The sequence below is a fragment of the Psammomys obesus genome, unplaced genomic scaffold, assembly GCF_907164565.1.
Source record: "Psammomys obesus unplaced genomic scaffold, mPsaObe1.curated_primary_1811, whole genome shotgun sequence".
Classification (NCBI taxonomy): Eukaryota; Metazoa; Chordata; class Mammalia; order Rodentia; family Muridae; genus Psammomys; species Psammomys obesus.
Genome location: NW_026596466.1, coordinates 275,087 through 295,569, shown reverse-complemented (window position 1 = coordinate 295,569; position 20,483 = coordinate 275,087). Strand labels below are relative to the sequence as shown.

Here is a 20,483-nt window from a genome sequence, read left to right as displayed (position 1 = left end):
GAAACATGATGGTTTCTGATCTTCCCCTCTCTACGGGGGAAGGCCATCCTTCTGCCTGTATCACCCACGCTGCTCCTCAGCCAGCTCCTTCCATCCCTTTGCAGTGTGCATGTCTGGCCCCTGGCTATTAGCCATACTATTTTTGTGTTCCCCAAGCCTCCCCCAACCATGCTTTTATAAAACATAGAAATATCCATGGCCCTGACAGCTACCACTAACTTTCTAAAAGGACACCCTCAGATTTTTATATCCCTTTCCAAAAGCAGTAATAATTGTAGAACATACTTGTATAGCATTTCCCTGCTTGTTTCACCTCAGGGCCCTAAAGCCCTGTGGTCCCCAGCGATGTTGATGAACTCTGGCCCTTCGGCATTCTCCTTGGCTGACACAGTCAAAACTGGACAGCTGAACACCAGTTGTTTTCTAGTGTTTCTTTGTGGTAACCTGAAAGTTAATCTTGGTAACTTCTGTGTGCTTGATGGCTGGGGGCTCAGGAGACACTGCTTTCAAGCTGCTCTGTCCAGCTGTAGTGTGAACATGTGTGTTCTGGGAATAGCTATCCTTTGCGTTTTTTTTTGTTACTGTTTGGAAGGACTAAAGACCCTTCATTCCTAGGCTTTAGCTGATCAATGGTTTTCTAAGAGCTACTTAGTTGTTCTCTTTTTAAACTAGCACATCTTCGGGTTTTTAAACATTTGTTACTGCCTGTGTGTTTGTGTATGAGTGCAAGCATGTTAGTGCCACAGTAAGGTCAGAGGGTAGCTTTCTGGGGTCAGTTCTGTCTTTCCACTCAACTCTGGAGATTGAAGTCAAGTCATGAGGCTTGTGTGGTTGGTGCTAACTGCATAGTCATCTAGCCTGCCCATACTTCTTCTTTTTTTTTTTTTTTCTTTTAAAAGAATGTAACACATGATTTTAGAGACGTGTAGCTTTGAACTTCCCATACTCCTACTTCTGGGCAAAGAGATGTGCATCACCAAGCCTGGCCTATAAATGATAGGGCTCTGTATGTGCTGTGTATGCTACTAAATTAGATATGTGCCCAGCCTCATTTTTTAATTTCTATTGAAATAATTGGAGAATGGTACAACATCTTGTTGGAAATTTTCAGAAAAACGACCTTAATGTGAATAAGACTACCTGGTTTTCAGACAGCTGCTGTGTAATGGAGGTTGCCTTGAAGTACTAGTCCTGGGACTAGTGAGATGGCTCAGCTCGTAAGAGTGCTTGCAGACAAGCCTGAGGATCTGAGTTTAGTCCTGAGAATCCAGTGCAGGAAAGAACCAACTGTTTTTGTTTTGTTTTTACACTTCTTTCTTTCTTTCTTTCTTTCTTTCTTTCTTTCTTTCTTTCTTTCTTTCTTTCTTTCTTTTTTTTTTTTTTTTTCATTTATTTTATTCACTTTACATCCTTGTAGCCACGTTTCTCCTCCCCTCCTAGTCCCACCCTGTCTCCTTTTCCTCAGGAAAGGGGAGCGCCCTTTCTCATCCAGCCCGGCTCATCAAGTTGCATCAGGGCTGAACATGTCCTCTTCCCCTATGGCCCGCTGGCCTACCCAGGGGAAAGTGATTTAAAAGATAGCAAGTGAGTCCATGTTCAACTCAGTCCCCACTTCCCTCACTAGAGGACCCACTTGAAGCCTAAGCTGCCCATCTGTGTAGGGGGCCTAGGTCCAGGTCATGCATGGTCCTTGGTTGATGCTTCAGTCTCAGCAAGCCTCCTGGGCCCTGGTTAGTTGGCTCTGTTGGTCTTCTTGGGGAGCTCCTATCACTTCCGGGTCTTTTTCTCTTTCCTCCCTCTATTCCCTAAGACTCCGTACAAATCACCCAATGTTTGGCTGTGAGTCTTGACATCTGTTTTGAGGAGCTGCTGCGTAGAACCTCTCACAGGACAACTCTGTCAGGCTCCTGTCTGCAAGCTTAGCAGAATATCATTCATAGTGTCAGGATTGGCACTCTCTGATAGGGTGGGTCAGTGGTTGGGCCAGCAATCTCTGCTCTGTCTGCTCTATCTTTATCCCTGCACATCTTGTAGCAGAATAAATTTTGAGTCCAAGTTTTTGTGAGTGGGTTGGTGTTCCTTCTTTACTAGAAGACTAGTCTAGTTAGAGGATGTCCCCTTGCAATTTGTTCTCTTGGACCATGACATATGCATGCCCACATACAATCTATACATGTACAGAATAATAAAATGCAATTAGAATATTAGTGCTGGCTTCAGTTCTTAACCCCAGGGGAAAGTGAAGCTGACCTGTAATTGGAGGTCATGCCTGTTCCCGTGATTGACCACAGCTTTGTTGTGTGCCTGCTCCCTCTCTTTCCAGGTCCTTTCTTGCTGCCTTGTTACCAGGTGGGTAGCCAGCCCAGCACAGCCATGTTCCACAGTGAAGAAAACGGGTCCAAAGGAATGGATCCCTTGGTCCTTATTGACGCAATAGCTATCTGTATGGCTTATGAAGAAAAGGAACTGTGCAAAATTGGGGAAGTGGCCCTAGCCGTGATATTTGATGTGGCAAGCATCATCCTGGGCTCAAAGGAGAGGGTGAGGACATCTGAGTAATTTGAAGCTTTCTTGTTCTAGAAGCTGGTGGCTTCCGGATGGCAGCACTGCCTTATTCTTGCCTTGTTTCTCTCTAGGCGTGCCAGCTGCCCCTCTTCTCCTACATCGTGGAGCGCCTGTGTGCCTGCTGCTATGAGCAGGCCTGGTATGCAAAGCTGGGGGGCGTGGTGTCCATCAAGTTTCTCATGGAGCGGCTTCCACTCACGTGGGTTCTCCAGAACCAGCAGACATTCCTCAAAGCTCTGCTCTTTGTTATGATGGACCTCACAGGAGAGGTAGGTCATGGGTGCTCTCAATGGTGACACTGCTTGTGAGAGTTGATCTGCCTGCAGAGCTCTTGGTCTCAGACATTCTTCCCAGCGAAGAAACTTTGGTCCTGGGTGTCATGACAGCGTCTTTAATACATGGACAGCTCCTAATGCCCATATATTGTGTCCAGGTACCTTCCCTGTTACCTTGGTTCAGAGTGGACCTGAAAGGAATGCTGGGTACTGCAAAGGTCCCCACGGGCCTGACATTGTTTTTGTTTCTTAGTTTTTGTTCACATACTTTATTGGATGGGGACATGCCACAGCATGAGTATGGAGAGCAGAGGACAACTTGTGGGAATCAAATTGGGGTGGTCAGGCTGGGCAGCTAGCTCCTATACCCTCTGAGCCACATTGGCAGCCCTAGGCATATCATTATTTATGAGCCCATGTGTAGATCTGACTCATCCTAGTAGAAGCTAGTGGGCTTGCCAGGGTCTGGGCAAACAGTAAGTACCTACAAGGAGGTAATTTTGACCTTAATGTGCCAGACGGATGCTATGTAGTGGTCTTTTCTCCTTGAATCTGGCACAGTGGCCATGAGCTCCCTCCTCCCTTATGAGTGTATGAGACTTGGGGGTCTGGTGGGTGGCAACACCCTGTGTTCCTTCTAAGGCTTCCTCTACCTCCAGGTTTCCAATGGGGCAGTTGCCATGGCGAAGACCACCCTGGAGCAGCTCCTGATGAGGTGTGCAACACCTTTGAAAGATGAGGAGAGAGCTGAAGAGATTATGGCAGCTCAGGAGAAATCATTTCACCACGTGACCCATGATTTGGTTCGGGAGGTGACCTCTCCAAACTCCACTGTGAGAAAGCAAGCCATGCATTCGCTGCAGGTCCTGGCCCAAGTCACCGGAAAAAGTGTCACCGTGATTATGGAGCCACATAAAGAGGTAAGATTCTGACATGGATAGCAGGGCTCTTTCTGCTTCAAATCTAAGTTACAGGATTCTGTGTCAGAAGGGCTATTGTATGTATACTCTGGAACCTTTGATGTACAGATAGCGGTGTGTGTCCGTAGCTGTTCGTAAGAATAGAAGGAAGGCTGGTTTCAAGGGTGTGTATCAGCATGTGGGACTTCTGTGGTTGTTTGTGAGGTCGCTTTGGAGTGCTAGGAGCTAAGTGTCTCTGACACGGTCTACACTGCATTTTGACATTTGATATGTCCTCCCCCTAATGAAAGTTTAGGCCTCTGTGATGACTTCACGTCACATTTCTCAAATTGGCTCCTGTGGAATATGACAATGAGAGGTCTTTGCTTTTGAGGGACATCTGACAGGTGGCACCCCTCCTTGCTTTTTTACAGGTCCTTCAGGACATGGTCCCACCAAAGAAGCACCTGCTGCGTCACCAGCCTGCCAATGCGCAGATTGGTCTGATGGAGGGCAACACCTTCTGTACCACGCTGCAGCCTCGGCTCTTCACGATGGACCTCAACGTGGTGGAGCACAAGGTGTTCTACACAGAGGTAGGGCGTGGCATGTGAGGGCGTGGGTGCTGATGGCTGCCGGCCTGTGCTGGAGGCCAGGCAGCTGCGGAGAGAGCCAGCTGCAGCCTGGCGAGGCGCTTGGAGCAGGTGTGTTGCTCCTGGCATCCCAGGAACTGTGATGCCCAGAGCTCTCAGCACAGCGTTGCCTTGCTGTGGAGTGGCATCTGCAGGTCACATTCCAAGTTCCTTTTAAATGGATTTTATGTACTCACTGTCGTGTATATGTGCCTGCATGCCCCATGGCAGCTCACAACTGTGTGTAACTCCCTTTGGGGGATACAACTCTATGCTAGTATCCTTGGGCACCAGGCGTTCACGGTGGTACACACGCATTCGTTCAGGCAAACACTCACACACACAGAAAAGTAAAAATAAATCTTGAAGAGAAATGGTAAAGCTTAAAAGCCTGTTTTGGTTTTCCAAGACACGAGTAGGGACAATGGGGAAATAGTAATAGAAAAAGCATGTGGTGTTTTAAGTACTAGACGCCCAGTACTAGACCAGGTGCCTGTGTGCCACCTGTGGATTTGTAGCTGCCCGGTGGCGATCGCCATCTCTGTCATCCTTTCCTGTACTGTTGGGATAAAAATAATACCAGCAAAAAAAAAAAAAAAAATAGCTTAAGGAAACAGTTATAGTCTACCTGCAGGGAGGTCAGGGGAGGAACTTAGAACAGAGAGTAGTGCAGCCACCCGGGAATGGTGTTGCTCTGTTCAGTGTAGGGCTTCTCATATTAATTAGCGTAGTCAAGCGGTCCTCCACAGCCGTAATCTAGATTATGCCCTATTGAGACCCTCTTTCCAAGTTGTCAATTAAAACCAATCATCGCAAGGACTACATGGGCTGTGGCCTGTCTCTCCATCCCTGGGGAAGCTCTGGACACGAGGGCAGTACATTGGCTAGTACGAGATTGACAGACAACTCGGTGCCACAACAAGTCAGGTGTGATCTTGGGTTTGTCTCACCCCGTGGTGAGAAGTAGAGAGAACCTCACCCTGAGGTTCACTTTAGCGTGAGGAAGTGAAGTGGGCCTTCAGTTAATTGTTGAATTTCTTTAGGCTTTGAGTTGAGTTTCTGGATTAATTTTCTTGCAGTGTTTGTGACAAATTGATGTTGTGTCTAATTTGTAATCTTTCTTTTACCCCAGGAGAAGTGGGATAAACTTACATCTTTTTTTTTCTCTCTCTCTCTCTACCAGCTGCTGAATTTGTGTGAGGCTGAAGAGTCAGCTCTGACCAAGCTGCCTTGTTACAAAAGCCTTCCCTCACTCGTGCCTTTACGGATTGCAGCATTAAGTAAGTGCACGGCCAGTGTGGATCAAGTTACTGAGCATAGAATTGTTACAAAGGAGGGGGTGGGCCTTCATGGTAATTATTCTAAAATGTCTAGTTTTGTGTGGCCTTTTAAAGATGGAGTTAGAAACTGTGCTGGATGTCAGCATGTCCTGGCATTGGTGGGACTGAAGTAGTTTTGTCTTTATTCTGTTAATTGAATTGGATGTTTGTCTTTATTCTGTTAATTGAATTGAATGTTCTTGTGTAAGAGAACTGTCGTACTCACCACGTAGAGCCATTTCCATCAAACTCAGAGGCTTCCCCTCCCATCCTTTTTTGTTTTTTGTTTTTTTGAGACATGGTTTTTCTCTATATCCCTGTCTATCCTGGGACTGACTCTGTAGACCAGACTGGTCTTGAACTCAGAGATCTGAGTGCCTTGGCCTTCCTAGTGCTGGGGTTAAAGGTGTGTGCCACCAAACCCAGCTCTATTGTTTTTCTCAAGGCAGGTAACAGGAGGGGAGGGTTAGTGGTTTGTGATCGGTAGGATCCTTTAAAGAAGAAAATTGTTTCTCAGATGAATAATAAAAACTTACTCATTTTTCTCTCCAAAGATGCCCTCGCTGCCTGTAATTATCTACCCCAGTCCAGGGAGAAAATCATTGCTGCTCTCTTCAAAGCCCTCAACTCTACCAACAGTGAGCTGCAGGAGGCTGGAGAAGCCTGCATGAGGAAGGTTAGTGTCTGAGCCTCGTGTCCTGCACCTGGGATCCATAGCCCTGTCTGGTCAGCATTCACGGAGCTGCAGCGGCTCTGCCTGTGTTGTATTGAGCCTTGAAACAGCATGGCTGAGCTCTGATCTGATCAGGTTTCTGGGAAACCTGAAGTTAATGTTCCCTTTTCCCAAGGGCAAACTGACGTTGGAGTTGGTTGTGAGTTTCATTATGTTACTTCTCCTGAGGCCTATTTATCTGGGCAACTCTCCCTTTTCCACTAGTTTCTGGAAGGTGCCACTATAGAAGTAGATCAGATTCATACGCACATGCGGCCTTTGCTGATGATGCTGGGAGATTACCGGAGCTTGACCCTGAATGTCGTGAATCGGCTCACCTCTGTTACTCGCCTCTTCCCAAATTCCTTCAATGATAAGTTTTGCGATCAGATGATGGTAAGCTAAACAGGTTTAAACTTATTACATGATGCAGTAAACAAATGAAAGGACTTTTAGAAATAAACAGCATTCATACTGTTAAAATGCAAAAGGTGGCTGGGTATGTTGCTGCATTCTTTTGTTTAATCCCCACTCTGAGCTTGAGGCCAGCCTGGTCTACACATCAAGTTCCAGGCCAGCCAGGGCTACATGCAATAAAACAACAACAAAAATTTGCAAAAGGCATAAAAGTTCGCAGTTTCCTTTGCATCCTTGGCACCCCTTTTTGAAGGCAGCCTGTGTGTCTTTCCAGGTATTATGTGTTTATCATAGGATATATGACTATTTCTTTTAAAGGAACGCAGCATTCATTGTCTGCATGCTTTGCCTATTAGTACACTGTCGTTTTCTGTGGTTGCTGAGAAGCTTCTGCAAAGTACTGGGCTTCATGGCATCTCATGGATGTCCACAGGGAGCCCTTTGTCCAGCCTCTGATCAAAAGGAATTAGTGTTTGTCTTAGCAGCCCTTTCCCTGGGTTCCCTTCAGCCATGGTAGCTGCCAGAGCCCTTGGTGCACACTCGGCCTTCTCCTCCTAGGTGCTCTTTGCCATCCCCGTCTCTCCAAGAGCACTTGTGTCTTGGAGAGACCCCATTCAACACTTGGCCACTTCTCATAAATACATTTTGTCTTTGCATAGCATGCACCTTGTGCTTCATTTCATTTTTTTCTCTGGACCAGAAGCTGCTGGCCCAGATGGGAGTCTCTGTTCACCTCTCTGCTTCTGCCCCAGTCCGTCCCAGCGTCCGGAGAACAGTGGTAACTTGAAAGGAAAATGCTGGGCCTGGTGTCTTGCACCTCAGGTGTTCACTATAAATCAAACACTGTTGCCTCCTGCTGAAGCCCGGCCTTTTTGTTTACAGTGCAAGGGAGCCCACACCTGTCATTTATGTCTTGCTGGATGATTAGGTTGTTTTACTGTAATGGGAACACTGTGGTCCTGTCAAGTATGAGGGAAGTCAGATGACTGCAGATTTCTGCTGGAGGGCAGTATTTCTCACAAAGTTGTATCTGAGGATGTGCTTTGTTGTGTTTTCTTTTTTTAACAGCAACATCTGCGCAAGTGGATGGAAGTGGTGGTCATCACCCACAAAGGGGGCCAGAGGAGTGACGGAAACGTAAGTGGCCAGCTTGTTTCTGGGAGGGTGCTCACACTGCACAGCTGGTGTTGGAGGTTAACAGTCGTGCACTCCAGAAGCAGGGGTCCCAGTTCATGAGCAGTGTGCTTTGTTGCTCCTACTGGCTCAGCGGTCCTCTTTATGCTTCTTTATAAGCTCCTTTGGGCTCACTGTAATGTGACTCTTCTGTGGACAGCATTCCAGAAGTATGCGATGTTTCCGTTTTACTAGTCTTTTTATAAGCAGTGTATCTTCTGTATTGTCCCTTACATGGTGGTGCCCTTCCGTTCCACAGCTTTTGTTTCCATTGCTTTTCTTCACTACTGGTTGGTACACTCCCTGTGTCTAACTGATTGTGATTGTCCGGGAAAACCGAGAGATTTGTTGGGACTTAGTAAAGCATCCCGTAAATACCGACATGGGTAGTTTCTAGGAATAGTCTCCTCACGCCTCCGTTGTTTATTAAAAATTAAACGGCTAGCGCCCACAGCAAATTTAGGTTACCTAGTGTTTAGGGGAAACTAATATAACTAAGCGTCCTTAAGTATCCGCTGTCTATCCGCACAGCCTCTTGTCTCTTTTAAAAAATACAGGCTTCTTGCTGTTTTGACTCTAAAATCGCATATGCTAATTTTTCGGTATTTTCTGCAAGGTTGCTGTCTGGTGGGATGCTTTCATAGTGGCATCCCCATTCAGGAACCCCACTTGGCGTTCCTTGTTGGACGTTTTGCCTCAGTCCAACTTGGAATTCTTTTTTGACTTTATTGTGTCATTTGTTTTGGACATCTGTATTCGAGGTGGTTTTTGTTTGTTTGTTTGTTTTTGTTTTTCTCTGTGTCCTGTTTCTTCTGCTTCCAAAGTGCCACCTAAGCAGACATCAACCAGGACTTTTAAAGCTCTTTCTTGGAAGGCCCATCGGAAGGTTTCTTGCTGGTGTATTAAGACTCAGATAAGGTTATGGAGGAGAGTAGAACAGAGTGCCGATAGAGCCTGCACGCTGGGAGCAGGAGCAGCAAGCTCTATGCTTGTTCTCCCATCTCCTCTCTTAGATGCCTACACAGATGTTAAAAGATAACTAGATCTTTAAAACACACAGTCAGTTTGAGACTAAGCATTTAAATGAACTCTAAATATCAGAGGGACCATGAGATGGTTCAGCTAGTTAAAGGCTATAGCCACTGAGCCTGACAACCTGAATTCAGTCCTTGGGACTGACACAGTGGAAGGAAAGGACTGATGCCCTGAAAGTTGTCTTTTGACATTCCCGATGTGCCCTGGCATGTGCCTGCATCTAGTAAATGAGGGCACTAAAAAAATGTTTTAAGAACAACAAAAGCCAGAACTCCATTGTGTAAGTAAATGACTTCTATTAAATTTAAACAGTAACTATGAACTTTTGTACTGTGATTTGAAGGTGTGGGCTGAGAAGACAGGGGTGCAGTTGTATCCCCAAGCATGGGATCCTCCTTGTGAGTGACTGCCCTGCATGAACAGCACTCTGCTTTGGTGGCCGTGTCTGAGGCTCAGGCCACAGCATTGGCTTTCACAGCAGTGTGGGTCACCCTGGCTTTAGCATTTGTACTCAAGGCCAGGCCCTGCTCAGCTCTTGAGCTCTTAGTTGATACCTCATATTTGACTACATCCTAAGTAGTTGACTGAAAGATAAGTACAAGCTCTGTAATTTGACTGCCCTGTGGGTCGAGCTTTGGTCAGGTTCTGTGTCTGGGCAGCCTGCCTTCTCCTTTGACACTGAGCTTCTGTGGAACCATGTGTGACACCTGGAAACGTGCACAATGCTGGTTTTGCAGAAACTGCTTGACCACATAGCATAACCCCCTCTGGGGCGTTCTAGTTTTCTCAGTTGCCGTGATAAGAAACTCTGACCAGAAGCAGGTTAGGGAGGAAGGGGTTTGTTTAGTTTATAGGTTAGAGACCATCACGGAGGGCAGTCAGGACAGGAGCTTGAAGCAGAAACCACAGAAGAAACTGCTTGCCGCCCTGTTCCTAGACTCATGCTTAGCCAGCTCTTTCATACAGCCTGGGTATGGTGCTGTTACCACCCACAGCGGCTGGGCTCTCCTAGATCAGTTACTCAGAGCCGTTCTCCACAGCTATGCCCACAGGCCAGACCGGTGGCCAGTCCCTCAGTTGAGACACTGGGCTGTCTCTGTTAGCACTAACTGGGGTAGGGGTTGTTACTCTAATGGTCCAGTTTCTTCATGGTGTGGGGGCTTAGACATGCCTAGTGAATGAGGCTGCACCATCTGGTTCTCTCGTGACCAGCTGGGGAAGAATTTAGTCGTTATTTAAAAACTATTTGACATAAAATCTTGACATAAAGTCTTGAATTATTCACTCCGAGAAGTCCTTCTAAAGCGTGCTTGCATACAACAAAGTCTTATTGTTTCTTTCCTTGCACAAGGATTCTGAAACTGTGATTTTACTGTTTGACTCAGGGAAGAAACCCAGTCGATTAGACCCTAACAAGGGCCGTTGATGTGTGAAAGTGACGGTGTGCTTTCTGCCGCAGTGTCTAACTACTGTGTGCTTCCTGATTATTGTGCCTGTACTGTCCTGTTAACCCCAATAACCCTGCCTGTGTTTGAGTATGTGGGAAGTTTCTCTGTCAATGACATCAATAGAAAAAGATGATTTTCCTCCCCATCCTCAGGAGAGCATTTCAGAGTGCGGGAGGTGCTCCTTGTCTCCATTCTGTCAGTTTGAGGTGAGAGCAACCTTATCTAAGTCAGTTATGACTTGCAATGTGAAGAACACTTTTGATTTTTCCTTTTTCTTTTCTCCTTACCGTTTGGTTGCCCGTTTTTTCATGCTGTGACTTTTGTTTTGGTTCAGCCTGCCATGGAAGGGGTAGAGGTGAGAACTGCAGTGAAGCTGCAGGAGGGGGTCGTTGTCGCATTTGGTTTTGCCGTGACTTTGTTAGCTGTGTTGTGATCCTGTAGTGGACAGAGTGCCTTGTGCCCTTGAGTGCGGTGACCTGTACTTGTCTTGTCTGTGGCGGAGCTGTCTAGTATCATTGCTGTGAACTGTCCGGATGCCAAGCATGTTCTTCTCCATTAGGACGTTTAAGCCAGACCCTAAGTTCTTGTGTGTTTTGTGTGTGTCAGAGTTGCAGTCTCTCAGTGCTAGCTGAGCCTGAGCTGACTCCCCTGTCCTAGCATTCATGACAAGCACAAGCCGCCAGCAGCCTCCTGAGAAGAAAGTCCACACAGGATACCCACACCTGCCACATGGAGTGATTGCATCCTGTCACACTGACTCGCCAGCTCCTTCAGACTAGATAGAGCCTGTCTGCCTAGGGCTCATGAATGCACACACACACACACACACTCTCTCTCTCTCTCTCTCTCTCTCTCTCCTCCCCTCTCCCCCTTTCTTCCTACCTTTTCTGCTCTCAAGAGTGTCCATACACACTGATACAGTTACAGCGCTGAGTCTTTGGACAGCCTTGCTAAGGTCTCCCTCTAAAATGGGGATGACAGTACATTCCGGCACTCTTACAGAAAGCAAAGGAGAATTTTTCTGTATTTCTGCTTTGAAAAAAAAAAATCTATAGCATAAACTACCATTTTTAAAATGTAACTTCGGGAGAGAATATCACTGCCTTTAAGACTTAAATGTAAAGTAGGGTGAGGCGGTGCTGAGCAGTGTGTTTGCTTACAGCTGGGTTCCTACTTTGGTGTTTAAACACCATCTCATCCTGGGCTCAGGCTCCTGCAGGCCAGTGTCTGTCATCCCCATTTTGCCTCCAAGAGCCTCCGACACAGTTCACACGTGGTGCAGGGTGGAACCTCCGGGCTCTTCCTTCCCAGCAGCCAGGGAGAGAGGTCCCTTAGCAGCAGAAGACTGACCAGAGATGACCCTGGAGCTGCCTGGCACCGAGTGGGCTGCGCGCAGTACAGAGCAGTGCTCAGGAGGGCCCGCACTAACTGGACCCAGCACAGCTGTCTGCCAGCTTTGGCTCTAGCCTGGCTGACTAATTCTTAGCGTTATTCCCACTCATTGCTCATATTGCTACTTCAACTTTTTTTTTTTTTTTTTTTTTTTCTCGAGGAACTCCCCTGACTACTGGGTTTTGAGGGCAAAATAATTCTGTGCTCTCAGAACTTGGTGTCTTCGAAGTTTCCATGATGCAGTGGACAGTACTCTCACATCCCAGATGTGACTGATGGTCCCTACCTCCATGAGGTGGGCTAGCACAGGGTGACACAGGGTCCAAAAGGCCATAGTAAACACATCAGGCACACTGAGCCCTGCCCCCTCAGACAGGTGAACTGAAGGGTTAGGGCAGTGAGTTTCCTCGGGACAAAACAGAATTGTGATGTAAGTCCGGTAAGTTGTGGCTTTTCCATGTTATCTCTTTGCTTTGGTGGCCAGCCTTGTGAATGTAGCTACATGGTAGTAAGGTCTGTAGTGATTACTGTTTCCCATCCACAAAACTGATTGACCTATTTATGGTTTCTGGTTTTCTTTATTAGGAAATGAAGATTTGCTCGGCAATTATAAACCTTTTCCATCTGATCCCAGCTGCACCTCAAACGCTGGTCAAACCTTTGTTGGAGGTTGTAATGAAGACAGAGCGTGCCATGCTGATTGAGGTACGGCCAGACTGAGGGTTAATTCTGATTTGCCTGTCATTTATTGCTTGTAATATTTTTATTTTACAATGTGTTTACTTGACAATTTTATATACCTGTATTGTATATTCGGATCATATGACCCCTTCCTGTTTCCTCCAGTTTTCATGAGTATATGTATGTGTTGTGTTTTGTGACTCAAAAAAAATCAGTTAGGTTTGTTATTTGACAACTTCATACATGTATGTAGAGTGCATTATGATTAATTTCACCCAGTATCTTTTCTTATCTCCTTCCCACTCCTGTCAATCCTTGCTTATACATCTAGTCCCTTTTCTATGGGGTGTTTTTGTTTGTTTGTTTTTGTTTTGTTTTTTGATATTGTTTTGTGACCCATTGGGTTTGACTAGGACCAACCTAATGACCATAGTAATGACCCAGGGGAGCCTGGTTGTCTCTCAGCTACTTCAGACATGAAGATAATGACACCCACCTCTTCTAGAATACATCAGAAGTCTGCGGAAAGGGTTGGGACCCTGCGAGCTACAACTGTATCCACGACTGGCTTTTCTTTTCTATGTTGGCTATGCCACATCCATCTCCTGTTTCTGGCTTTTATGTTTTGTTTTGTTTTTTTTGTTTTCTTTCTTTTTTCTTCTCCTCTCCTCCCCTCCGCTCTGCTCCCCTCCTCTCCTCTGTTCTTTTCTTCATTTCTTAGCATTAGTGTGAGGGTGTCAGATCCCCTGGAATGGAGTTACATGTGAGTTAATTGTGACCTGCCATGTGGGTGCTGGGAATTGAACCAGAATCCTCTGGAAAGGCAGCCAGTGCTCTTAACCTCTGAGTCATCTCTCCAGCCCCTCTCTTCCATCTTTCAGCAGTCTTCTCCAAGCCTTAGATGGAGTTGTGAAAAATGTCCTATTTAGGACTGAGCCCTCATTCGTTCTTATTCTCAGCACCATGAGCAGCCTAAGTCTCTGCATCCACTGTTGTTAATTATAAAGAGAAGCTTCTCTGATTAAAGCTGAGAATAGCATTTGATTGATATTGTTGTCAGCATGGTGGCTTTTTTTTTTTTTAAACAGAACAGTTACTGGAAAGCACCGTTTTCTTTTCATTGCCTGTTTGTGTGTTATGTGGGCACACACATACTCCAGTGCACTGTAGAGGTCAGAGAAAAACTTGCAGATCTTGCCAAGTCTCCCAGGCCGGTCTTAAGCTTTTGGCCCTCCTCTGCACTTAGGCTCGCAAACACTGGACTACAGGAATGTTCTGCTGTGCCTGCTTCATTTTATTACAAAGCTTTAAATGAAAACATCTGACCGTAGAAAGATATTGGTATTAATACTTGATTATGGCGTAGCTGGAGGAGGTTGCATTGTTTCATGGTGACAGTTGGAAGGCCTTTGAGAAGGCTGGTGTGGGTTGCATCTCTGCCCGTGTTTCGTAGGCGGGCAGTCCATTCAGAGAACCTCTTATCAAGTTCCTGACACGACACCCCTCGCAGACGGTGGAGCTGTTTATGATGGAGGCGACCCTGAATGACCCCCAGTGGAGCCGAATGTTCATGGTAGGAGCCTGTGTGACTCTAGAGGGCCCCTGCGAAGTGCCATCAGCCAGTGTGCTCGGCCTGTAACAAGCCTGGGTTCCACCACTCAGTGTCTTGGCTCCTGTTTCTCAGAGGTCTGCATGTCAGGAACCTCATGGCTATTTGATCACGTCTGCAAAGCTACAGCCCAAGAGTTAGTTGGGAGGATTTTGGTGGTTGTAACAGATGAACACAGTTAGGATTACCATTGAGAAACATCATTTTTTTTCATGCTGTGCTTGTTTCTGTGTGTGGAATGGGTGCTGGGATTTAAACTTGGGACCTCTGGAACAGCAGCAGTGCGTTTAGTTGTTGAGCCATCTCTCCAGCCCAGCATCTTTTTTTTTTTCTTTTTAACTCTTTTGAGGGGGAGTTCTCTATGTAGCTCTGACTGGCCTGGGACTGGCTGTTCTCTGCCTGTAAGCACTAGGGTTAAAGGTAAGTGCCGCCATTCCCGGGCAGCAACAACTTTTCTAGAAAGGTGCTTGCTGTTTTTCTCTATGCTTGTTTTTATTTGTTTGTTTGCCTTCTTGAAGAAATGACCAAGAATCTTAGGAATTGTGTCTTCCCACCTTTATGAGTTTGATCTGATCCAGGCAGCTTTCTTCATTCTTTTGCTTTCAGAGTTTCTTAAAACACAAAGATGCCAGGCCTCTGAGGGATGTGTTGGCAGCAAACCCCAACAGGTTTATCACCTTGCTACTGCCTGGTGGTGCACAGACGGCAGTCCGTCCCGGCTCCCCCAGCACCAGTAACATGCGCCTGGACCTCCAATTCCAGGCCATCAAGGTAGCCATCTTCATTAGAACCCAAATCCCCTTTGGTGAGACCGAGCTGCAGATCCCTGATGCATGCCTCTTTTCTTATAGATCATAAGCATCATAGTTAAAAACGATGATGCCTGGCTGGCCAATCAGCACTCCCTGGTGAGCCAGCTGAGGCGAGTGTGGGTAAGCGAGACCTTTCAAGAAAGACACCGCAAAGAGAACATGGCTGCCACCAATTGGAAGGAGCCCAAGCTTCTGGCCTTCTGTCTACTGAACTATTGCAAGTGGGTACATTGGCTGCCTTCCTCTGTGCAAAGCCTGGGTTGTGGGCTTGCCCCTGATGTGCCTGGTCTTTGGGTCCATGGCTATTTATGGTCAGATTTGTTACAGAGGATAGATGGTAACTCAAGTCTTCAAAATGTGAGTTGGGGCTCAAGTCTTTAAAATGTGAGAAGGTGATTCAGTGCTTTGCACTCATGAGGACCTGAGTTGGGATCCACAGAAATGGCAGGTGGGTGTTGCAGTCAGCTTGTGATTCTAGTATTAGTCGGCAGAGTTGGGGTTCCCCAGGGCAAGCTGGCTCGTCAGACTATCCCTTATCAATGAGTTCTGGGTTTGATTGAGAGAGTGTGTCCATGAATAAAGAGAAATCTGAGATGACTCCAGACATCAACCGTGGGCCTCCCACACACATGCAGAATCAAGCATATGAATGTGTATGACACAAGATGAGAAAATGGAAAAAGTTGAAAATCTGGATTCTGTATAGTCAAAGACTTGGCTGCAAGCTAACCTCTTACTTGTTCTGGCCCTTCAGAAGGAACTATGGTGACATAGAGCTGCTGTTCCAGCTACTCCGGGCCTTCACTGGTCGCTTCTTGTGCAACATGACCTTCTTGAAAGAGTATATGGAAGAAGAGATTCCAAAAAATTACAGTATCACGCAAAAGCGTGCACTCTTTTTCCGCTTTGTAGAGTTTAATGACCCCAACTTTGGAGATGAACTGAAAGCAAAGGTGAGTCCCACTGTTAGCAGGAGGTGGCAGCAGGTGTCGGCCATTTCCTAGGAACTTGAGCCTATTCCTGATGAGCCACATCTCTGCAGATGCTATGTAGTGGGTCCAACTGTGTGTGGCCTTAATAACGCAGGGCAGATCCTGCTGTGAACCAGTATTCATTTCCTTGTGTTCCTAACTTGTCAGAGAGCAGAAAAAGCCAGGCAGAGGTTGGCACTCTATTCCTGAACTTTTTGGCTTCCTCTGGCAGTTGCCATTTGGCTGGAAGTCAAGATGAGCAATTGCTCTCTTGCTTAAGTCCTACCTTCTTGATTGTGCAGGATGTGACTTACTCCCCACCTCCTCCCAAACAATTTTTTTTTTCTACAGCTCTGATTTGCTTCCTGTGTGATCTTTCCCCAGGTTCTGCAGCACATCCTAAACCCTGCTTTCTTGTATAGCTTCGAGAAGGGGGAAGGAGAACAGCTCTTGGGCCCTCCTAATCCAGAAGGAGACAACCCCGAGAGTATCACCAGTGTGTTTATAACCAAGGTGCTGTCCCTGGGAGCACTTGAGTGTGTATGCCCGTGGTCTGGGTTTGTGGGAATAAGATTTTCCTTGGGGTTCCCATGTCCTGTGTGTGTATGTGTGTGTGTGTTTGTATTTATGTAGGTCAGGATAACGAGGAAATTCTGTCCTTCTACCGTGCGGTTTACTGGAATTGAACCCAGGGTGCAAACCTTGGCAGCAAGTGTTTTTATCCACTAAGCCATCTCCTCAGTCCCCAAAAGAATATCTTTAACGTTTATTTTAAGGGCCAGACTTAGATGATCATAATAAAAATCCAAAGAGAGTTCCTGCTTTTCCTTCAGGTCCTGGACCCTGAGAAACAGGCAGACATGCTGGATTCCCTGCGCATCTACCTCCTGCAGTATGCCACGTTGCTGGTGGAGCATGCCCCCCACCACATCCACGACAACAACAAGAACCGCAACAGCAAGCTGCGCCGGCTGATGACCTTCGCATGGCCCTGCCTGCTCTCTAAGGCTTGTGTGGATCCCGCTTGCAAATACAGCGGACACCTGCTGCTGGCACATATCATTGCCAAATTCGCCATCCATAAGAAAATCGTTCTCCAGGTGCCTGCCTCCTGTCCCCCATGGTCTTAGCTGGACTCGAGTACTCTTTGCTTTCTGGACAGCCTAATCCACTCTGTCATCTTTCCTCAAAGTCACCAAAAACGGTGGTGGTGGGGCCCTCGTTTCTGCCCTACAAAAACTATAAGAAACAGTCACTACTAGATTCTCCTAGTGAATAATCAAAATTGTAGAGAAAAATAATTGAGGATGACAGGGACTGAGGAGAATGACCAGAGAGTTCATGAGCTGGGTTCTGACTGGAGCCCAGGCTGTCCTGGAACTTGCAGTGATCCTTCTGCTTCAGCCCCTAAAGTGGAGTATAGGACAGGGACTTGGATTGAGAGAAGAAAGTGATTTGCAATGTGGCAGGGTGGTCAGCTGGAGCATCACCCGTGTCTTTACAGCCAAGGGAGCATCTGTGGAGAGGCTAGTTATCACACGGAATGTCTGCTAGGATGTGTTTTCTCACACTGAGCCTTCGAGGGCATTAAAGACAAACTTGGCAGTGTGAACACTCCACCTGTGGTGATTGCTGCTCCCTGGTCCTCTCCAGCCCCGCTCTCGTTCTTCCTCAGGCATCCCACCGAGTGCATTTGGCTTTCTGATTCTTGTTGACTGTCTATTTTAACTTGTTTTTTGCGTGTGTGCATGTGTCTCAGGGAGTGGGGGAGGGAGATGTATGTGGGTATGCTCACATGCCAGTCAGAGTTGATTCCTTTATGTGTGGGTGCTAGGGGTTAAACCCAGGTCAGCAGGCTTGTGTGGCTCCTTGATTGCTGAGTCATCTTGTAGGCTTCTAAATCTGACCTTCCTGTGAAATAGCTTTAAAAAATTTATATATATATATATATAGGAGTTTGGTCTGCATGATATATGTGTGTATGTATGCATGCATATGTATATGTATGTGTGGTGTGTGTACATGTATGCACATATATACACATCAGTATATATCACAGGGAACAGAAGAGGGCATCAGATCCCCTGGAGCTGGCATTTCTTTTTCTAGGTTTTCCACAGTCTGCTCAAGGCTCATGCAATGGAAGCCCGAGCGATTGTGAGACAAGCAATGGCCATATTGACCCCAGCGGTGCCAGCTCGCATGGAGGATGGACACCAGATGCTGACACACTGGACCAGGAAGATCATTGTGGAGGAGGGCCACACGGTCCCCCAGCTGGTGCATATTCTTCACCTCATAGTGCAGCACTTTAAGGTATGCAAAGCAACAGCAGACGTGTGTGCACAGCCTCGGATACTGGCTTCGGGCCCCTGCTCATCCCGTCAGAAGGGTGGCCACGCCCCTTCGAGTAAAAGCTAATGGGATGGTGGCTCCATGCCCGCAGGTGTACTACCCCGTGCGGCACCACTTGGTACAGCACATGGTCAGTGCCATGCAAAGGCTGGGCTTCACACCCAGTGTCACCATTGAGCAGAGGAGGCTGGCTGTGGACCTCTCTGAAGTTGTTATCAAGTGGGAACTGCAGAGGATCAAGGACCAGCAGGTGGGACTGTCAGCCTCTGTTCTCTCTCCTGGGCTCCTTACACTTCCCCTGGGAATCAGTCAGTAAAATCTGGTGTGTCTGTGTGTTTTTCAAGCCGGATTCTGACATGGACCCAAGTTCTGGTGGAGAAAGCATCAACTCCGTGTCCATTAAGAGAGGTCTGTCTGTAGACTCCGCGCAGGATGTGAAACGCTTCAGGACAGCCACCGGAGCCATCAGTGCAGTAAGAGCGTGTGCTTGCCTTCTGTGTGCCCACTTTCCTCCGAGTGCATGTAGTCCATGCATTTTGTCCATTCTTGAGCCTGCTGCCCAGGAGTTAGTTAGGAACTGGGAACGGCTCCAGGGCGTAGCACCCACTGGAGGTCTTTTCCATTGCAGCCGTTCCTCTTCTCTAGCTTAGTACCATCGGAGTCTCTTACTATTTGCAGACAAGGCTGAAAGAGGAAGCTGGGGTGTGGCACACACAGCAGCATAGATTCCACTAGCAAGGGGCCAAGGATATGGCCTGGTGATGGGGTGCCTGCCTAGAATACAGTAGTGAGGGGCTGGGGTCGGCTCAGCAGTAAGCATCTGCTTAGGAACCCCCCCAGTGAGGGGCTGGAGCTGTGTCTGACAGGAGAGAGCCTGCCGGGCATGTGTAAGGCCCTGGGCCCCATTCATAGCAAACCTATTTCCCTTTAAAAGAAAGAAAGGAAACAAACTAACAAAAACCACTGATACCAAAAGGCTGAGATGTGTGTCTATTGGTTTTTTAAAGACAGCTCAGCTAGAGTGGCTTGGGCATTGGGTCTTCACTCACAGTTAGAATGATGGCCCGGGAAGCCTTGAGCTCTCTTCTTGGCTGCACTGGGCTTTTGAGCCCTGGCTTGGCTGACACTGCTTCTAAACTCTTGCTCAGCACTTGCTCGCCTACCTGTTCAGATGTCTCCACAGCCGCCCAGGACTCCCAAGTGGAAACTTGGACCCATCTCTGCTTTGTCCACTTCTTCCTACCCCCGGCATCCATCATCTACACCACCATTTCGTTTCTGCACTCCCTCCCTCTTGCCACAGCTGCTTGTGTTTCTATCACTGTTGACAGTGCCTTTCACAAAGCAGAATACCACAAGCCTTTCTTTTCTACCTTAAATGGGAGAAGCAAGGTGAAGGGTGTGTTGGACCTCCGTACTGCTTCTATAACTGCATCATGGATGAATCCTTTGATCATTTAAAGTTAGAAATGAAGGCAGCCTGCCTTGCTGGTCCCTGACAGGCCCTCCTGGCACCCATCTCTCACTGTGTCTGCACGGGCCTGCCTGCAGTGCGGATGCTCCAGGCCTTCTCTCCCCTGTGTCTGTCAGCTCTGGCATTTGTACCAAGGGTCAGTTTTCCCCATGCCCCTGGCTTCTTCTCAGGCACTCCCATCTTTTCGTGGCCACATTCTTTCTGGTTATCTACCACATGAGCCGGCATTCCTCACTGCCAGTTTGTAGAGCATTAAGTCATCAAGTTTGCCTGCATTAAGGCACGTGCCCTCTGGCAGCTCTGTATGCTTCCCTGGAGTCCTTCATGCCCATAACATGGGAGGTTCCAGCACCCCACGGGAGATGCTTGCCACGGAGTCCCTCCCCGCTTTAAAGGGCGCTGCTTTCCTAGGTGTTCGGGAGGAGCCAGTCGCTGCCGGGAGCTGACTCTCTTCTTGCCAAGCCCATCGATAAGCAGCACACGGACACCGTGGTGAACTTCCTCATTCGAGTGGCTTGCCAGGTATGGGAATGTGCAGGAGCAGCTGCCTAGGGACCCTGGAGCATGGTGTCTGTGACCAGGCCTGAGAACAGGTCTCCTCCCTTGATGCCAGGCTTGTGTTTCTGGAACTTGCTGTGTAGCTCAGGCTGACCTCTAATTTACTGTCCTTCCACTTGCTGGAATTACAGATGTGTGCCACTGTACGTGGCTGCC

General features: G+C 47.4%; 1 protein-coding gene across 12 annotated transcripts in view; it reads left to right on the top strand.

Moving 5' to 3' along the window:
- The window catches only part of Trrap (transformation/transcription domain associated protein), a 93,564-nt gene that overhangs the window by 35,096 nt on the left and 37,985 nt on the right, over positions 1-20,483 (top strand). For 8 of the 12 annotated variants that reach the window (XM_055598523.1, XM_055598528.1, XM_055598524.1 and 5 more), the window contains exons 24-44: positions 2,324-2,541; positions 2,637-2,834; positions 3,500-3,760; positions 4,174-4,335; positions 5,555-5,651; positions 6,245-6,366; positions 6,628-6,798; positions 7,888-7,956; positions 10,628-10,681; positions 10,810-10,830; positions 12,453-12,572; positions 14,002-14,121; positions 14,764-14,928; positions 15,009-15,190; positions 15,724-15,922; positions 16,325-16,453; positions 16,774-17,040; positions 18,050-18,256; positions 18,387-18,545; positions 18,640-18,768; positions 20,181-20,291. In XM_055598523.1, coding sequence (XP_055454498.1) covers positions 2,324-2,541; positions 2,637-2,834; positions 3,500-3,760; positions 4,174-4,335; positions 5,555-5,651; positions 6,245-6,366; positions 6,628-6,798; positions 7,888-7,956; positions 10,628-10,681; positions 10,810-10,830; positions 12,453-12,572; positions 14,002-14,121; positions 14,764-14,928; positions 15,009-15,190; positions 15,724-15,922; positions 16,325-16,453; positions 16,774-17,040; positions 18,050-18,256; positions 18,387-18,545; positions 18,640-18,768; positions 20,181-20,291 — 3,161 coding nt within the window. The remainder of the gene's footprint in view (positions 1-2,323; positions 2,542-2,636; positions 2,835-3,499; positions 3,761-4,173; positions 4,336-5,554; positions 5,652-6,244; positions 6,367-6,627; positions 6,799-7,887; positions 7,957-10,627; positions 10,682-10,809; positions 10,831-12,452; positions 12,573-14,001; positions 14,122-14,763; positions 14,929-15,008; positions 15,191-15,723; positions 15,923-16,324; positions 16,454-16,773; positions 17,041-18,049; positions 18,257-18,386; positions 18,546-18,639; positions 18,769-20,180; positions 20,292-20,483) is intronic. The other 4 variants (XM_055598531.1, XM_055598526.1, XM_055598530.1 and 1 more) reach the window with 1 other exon arrangement.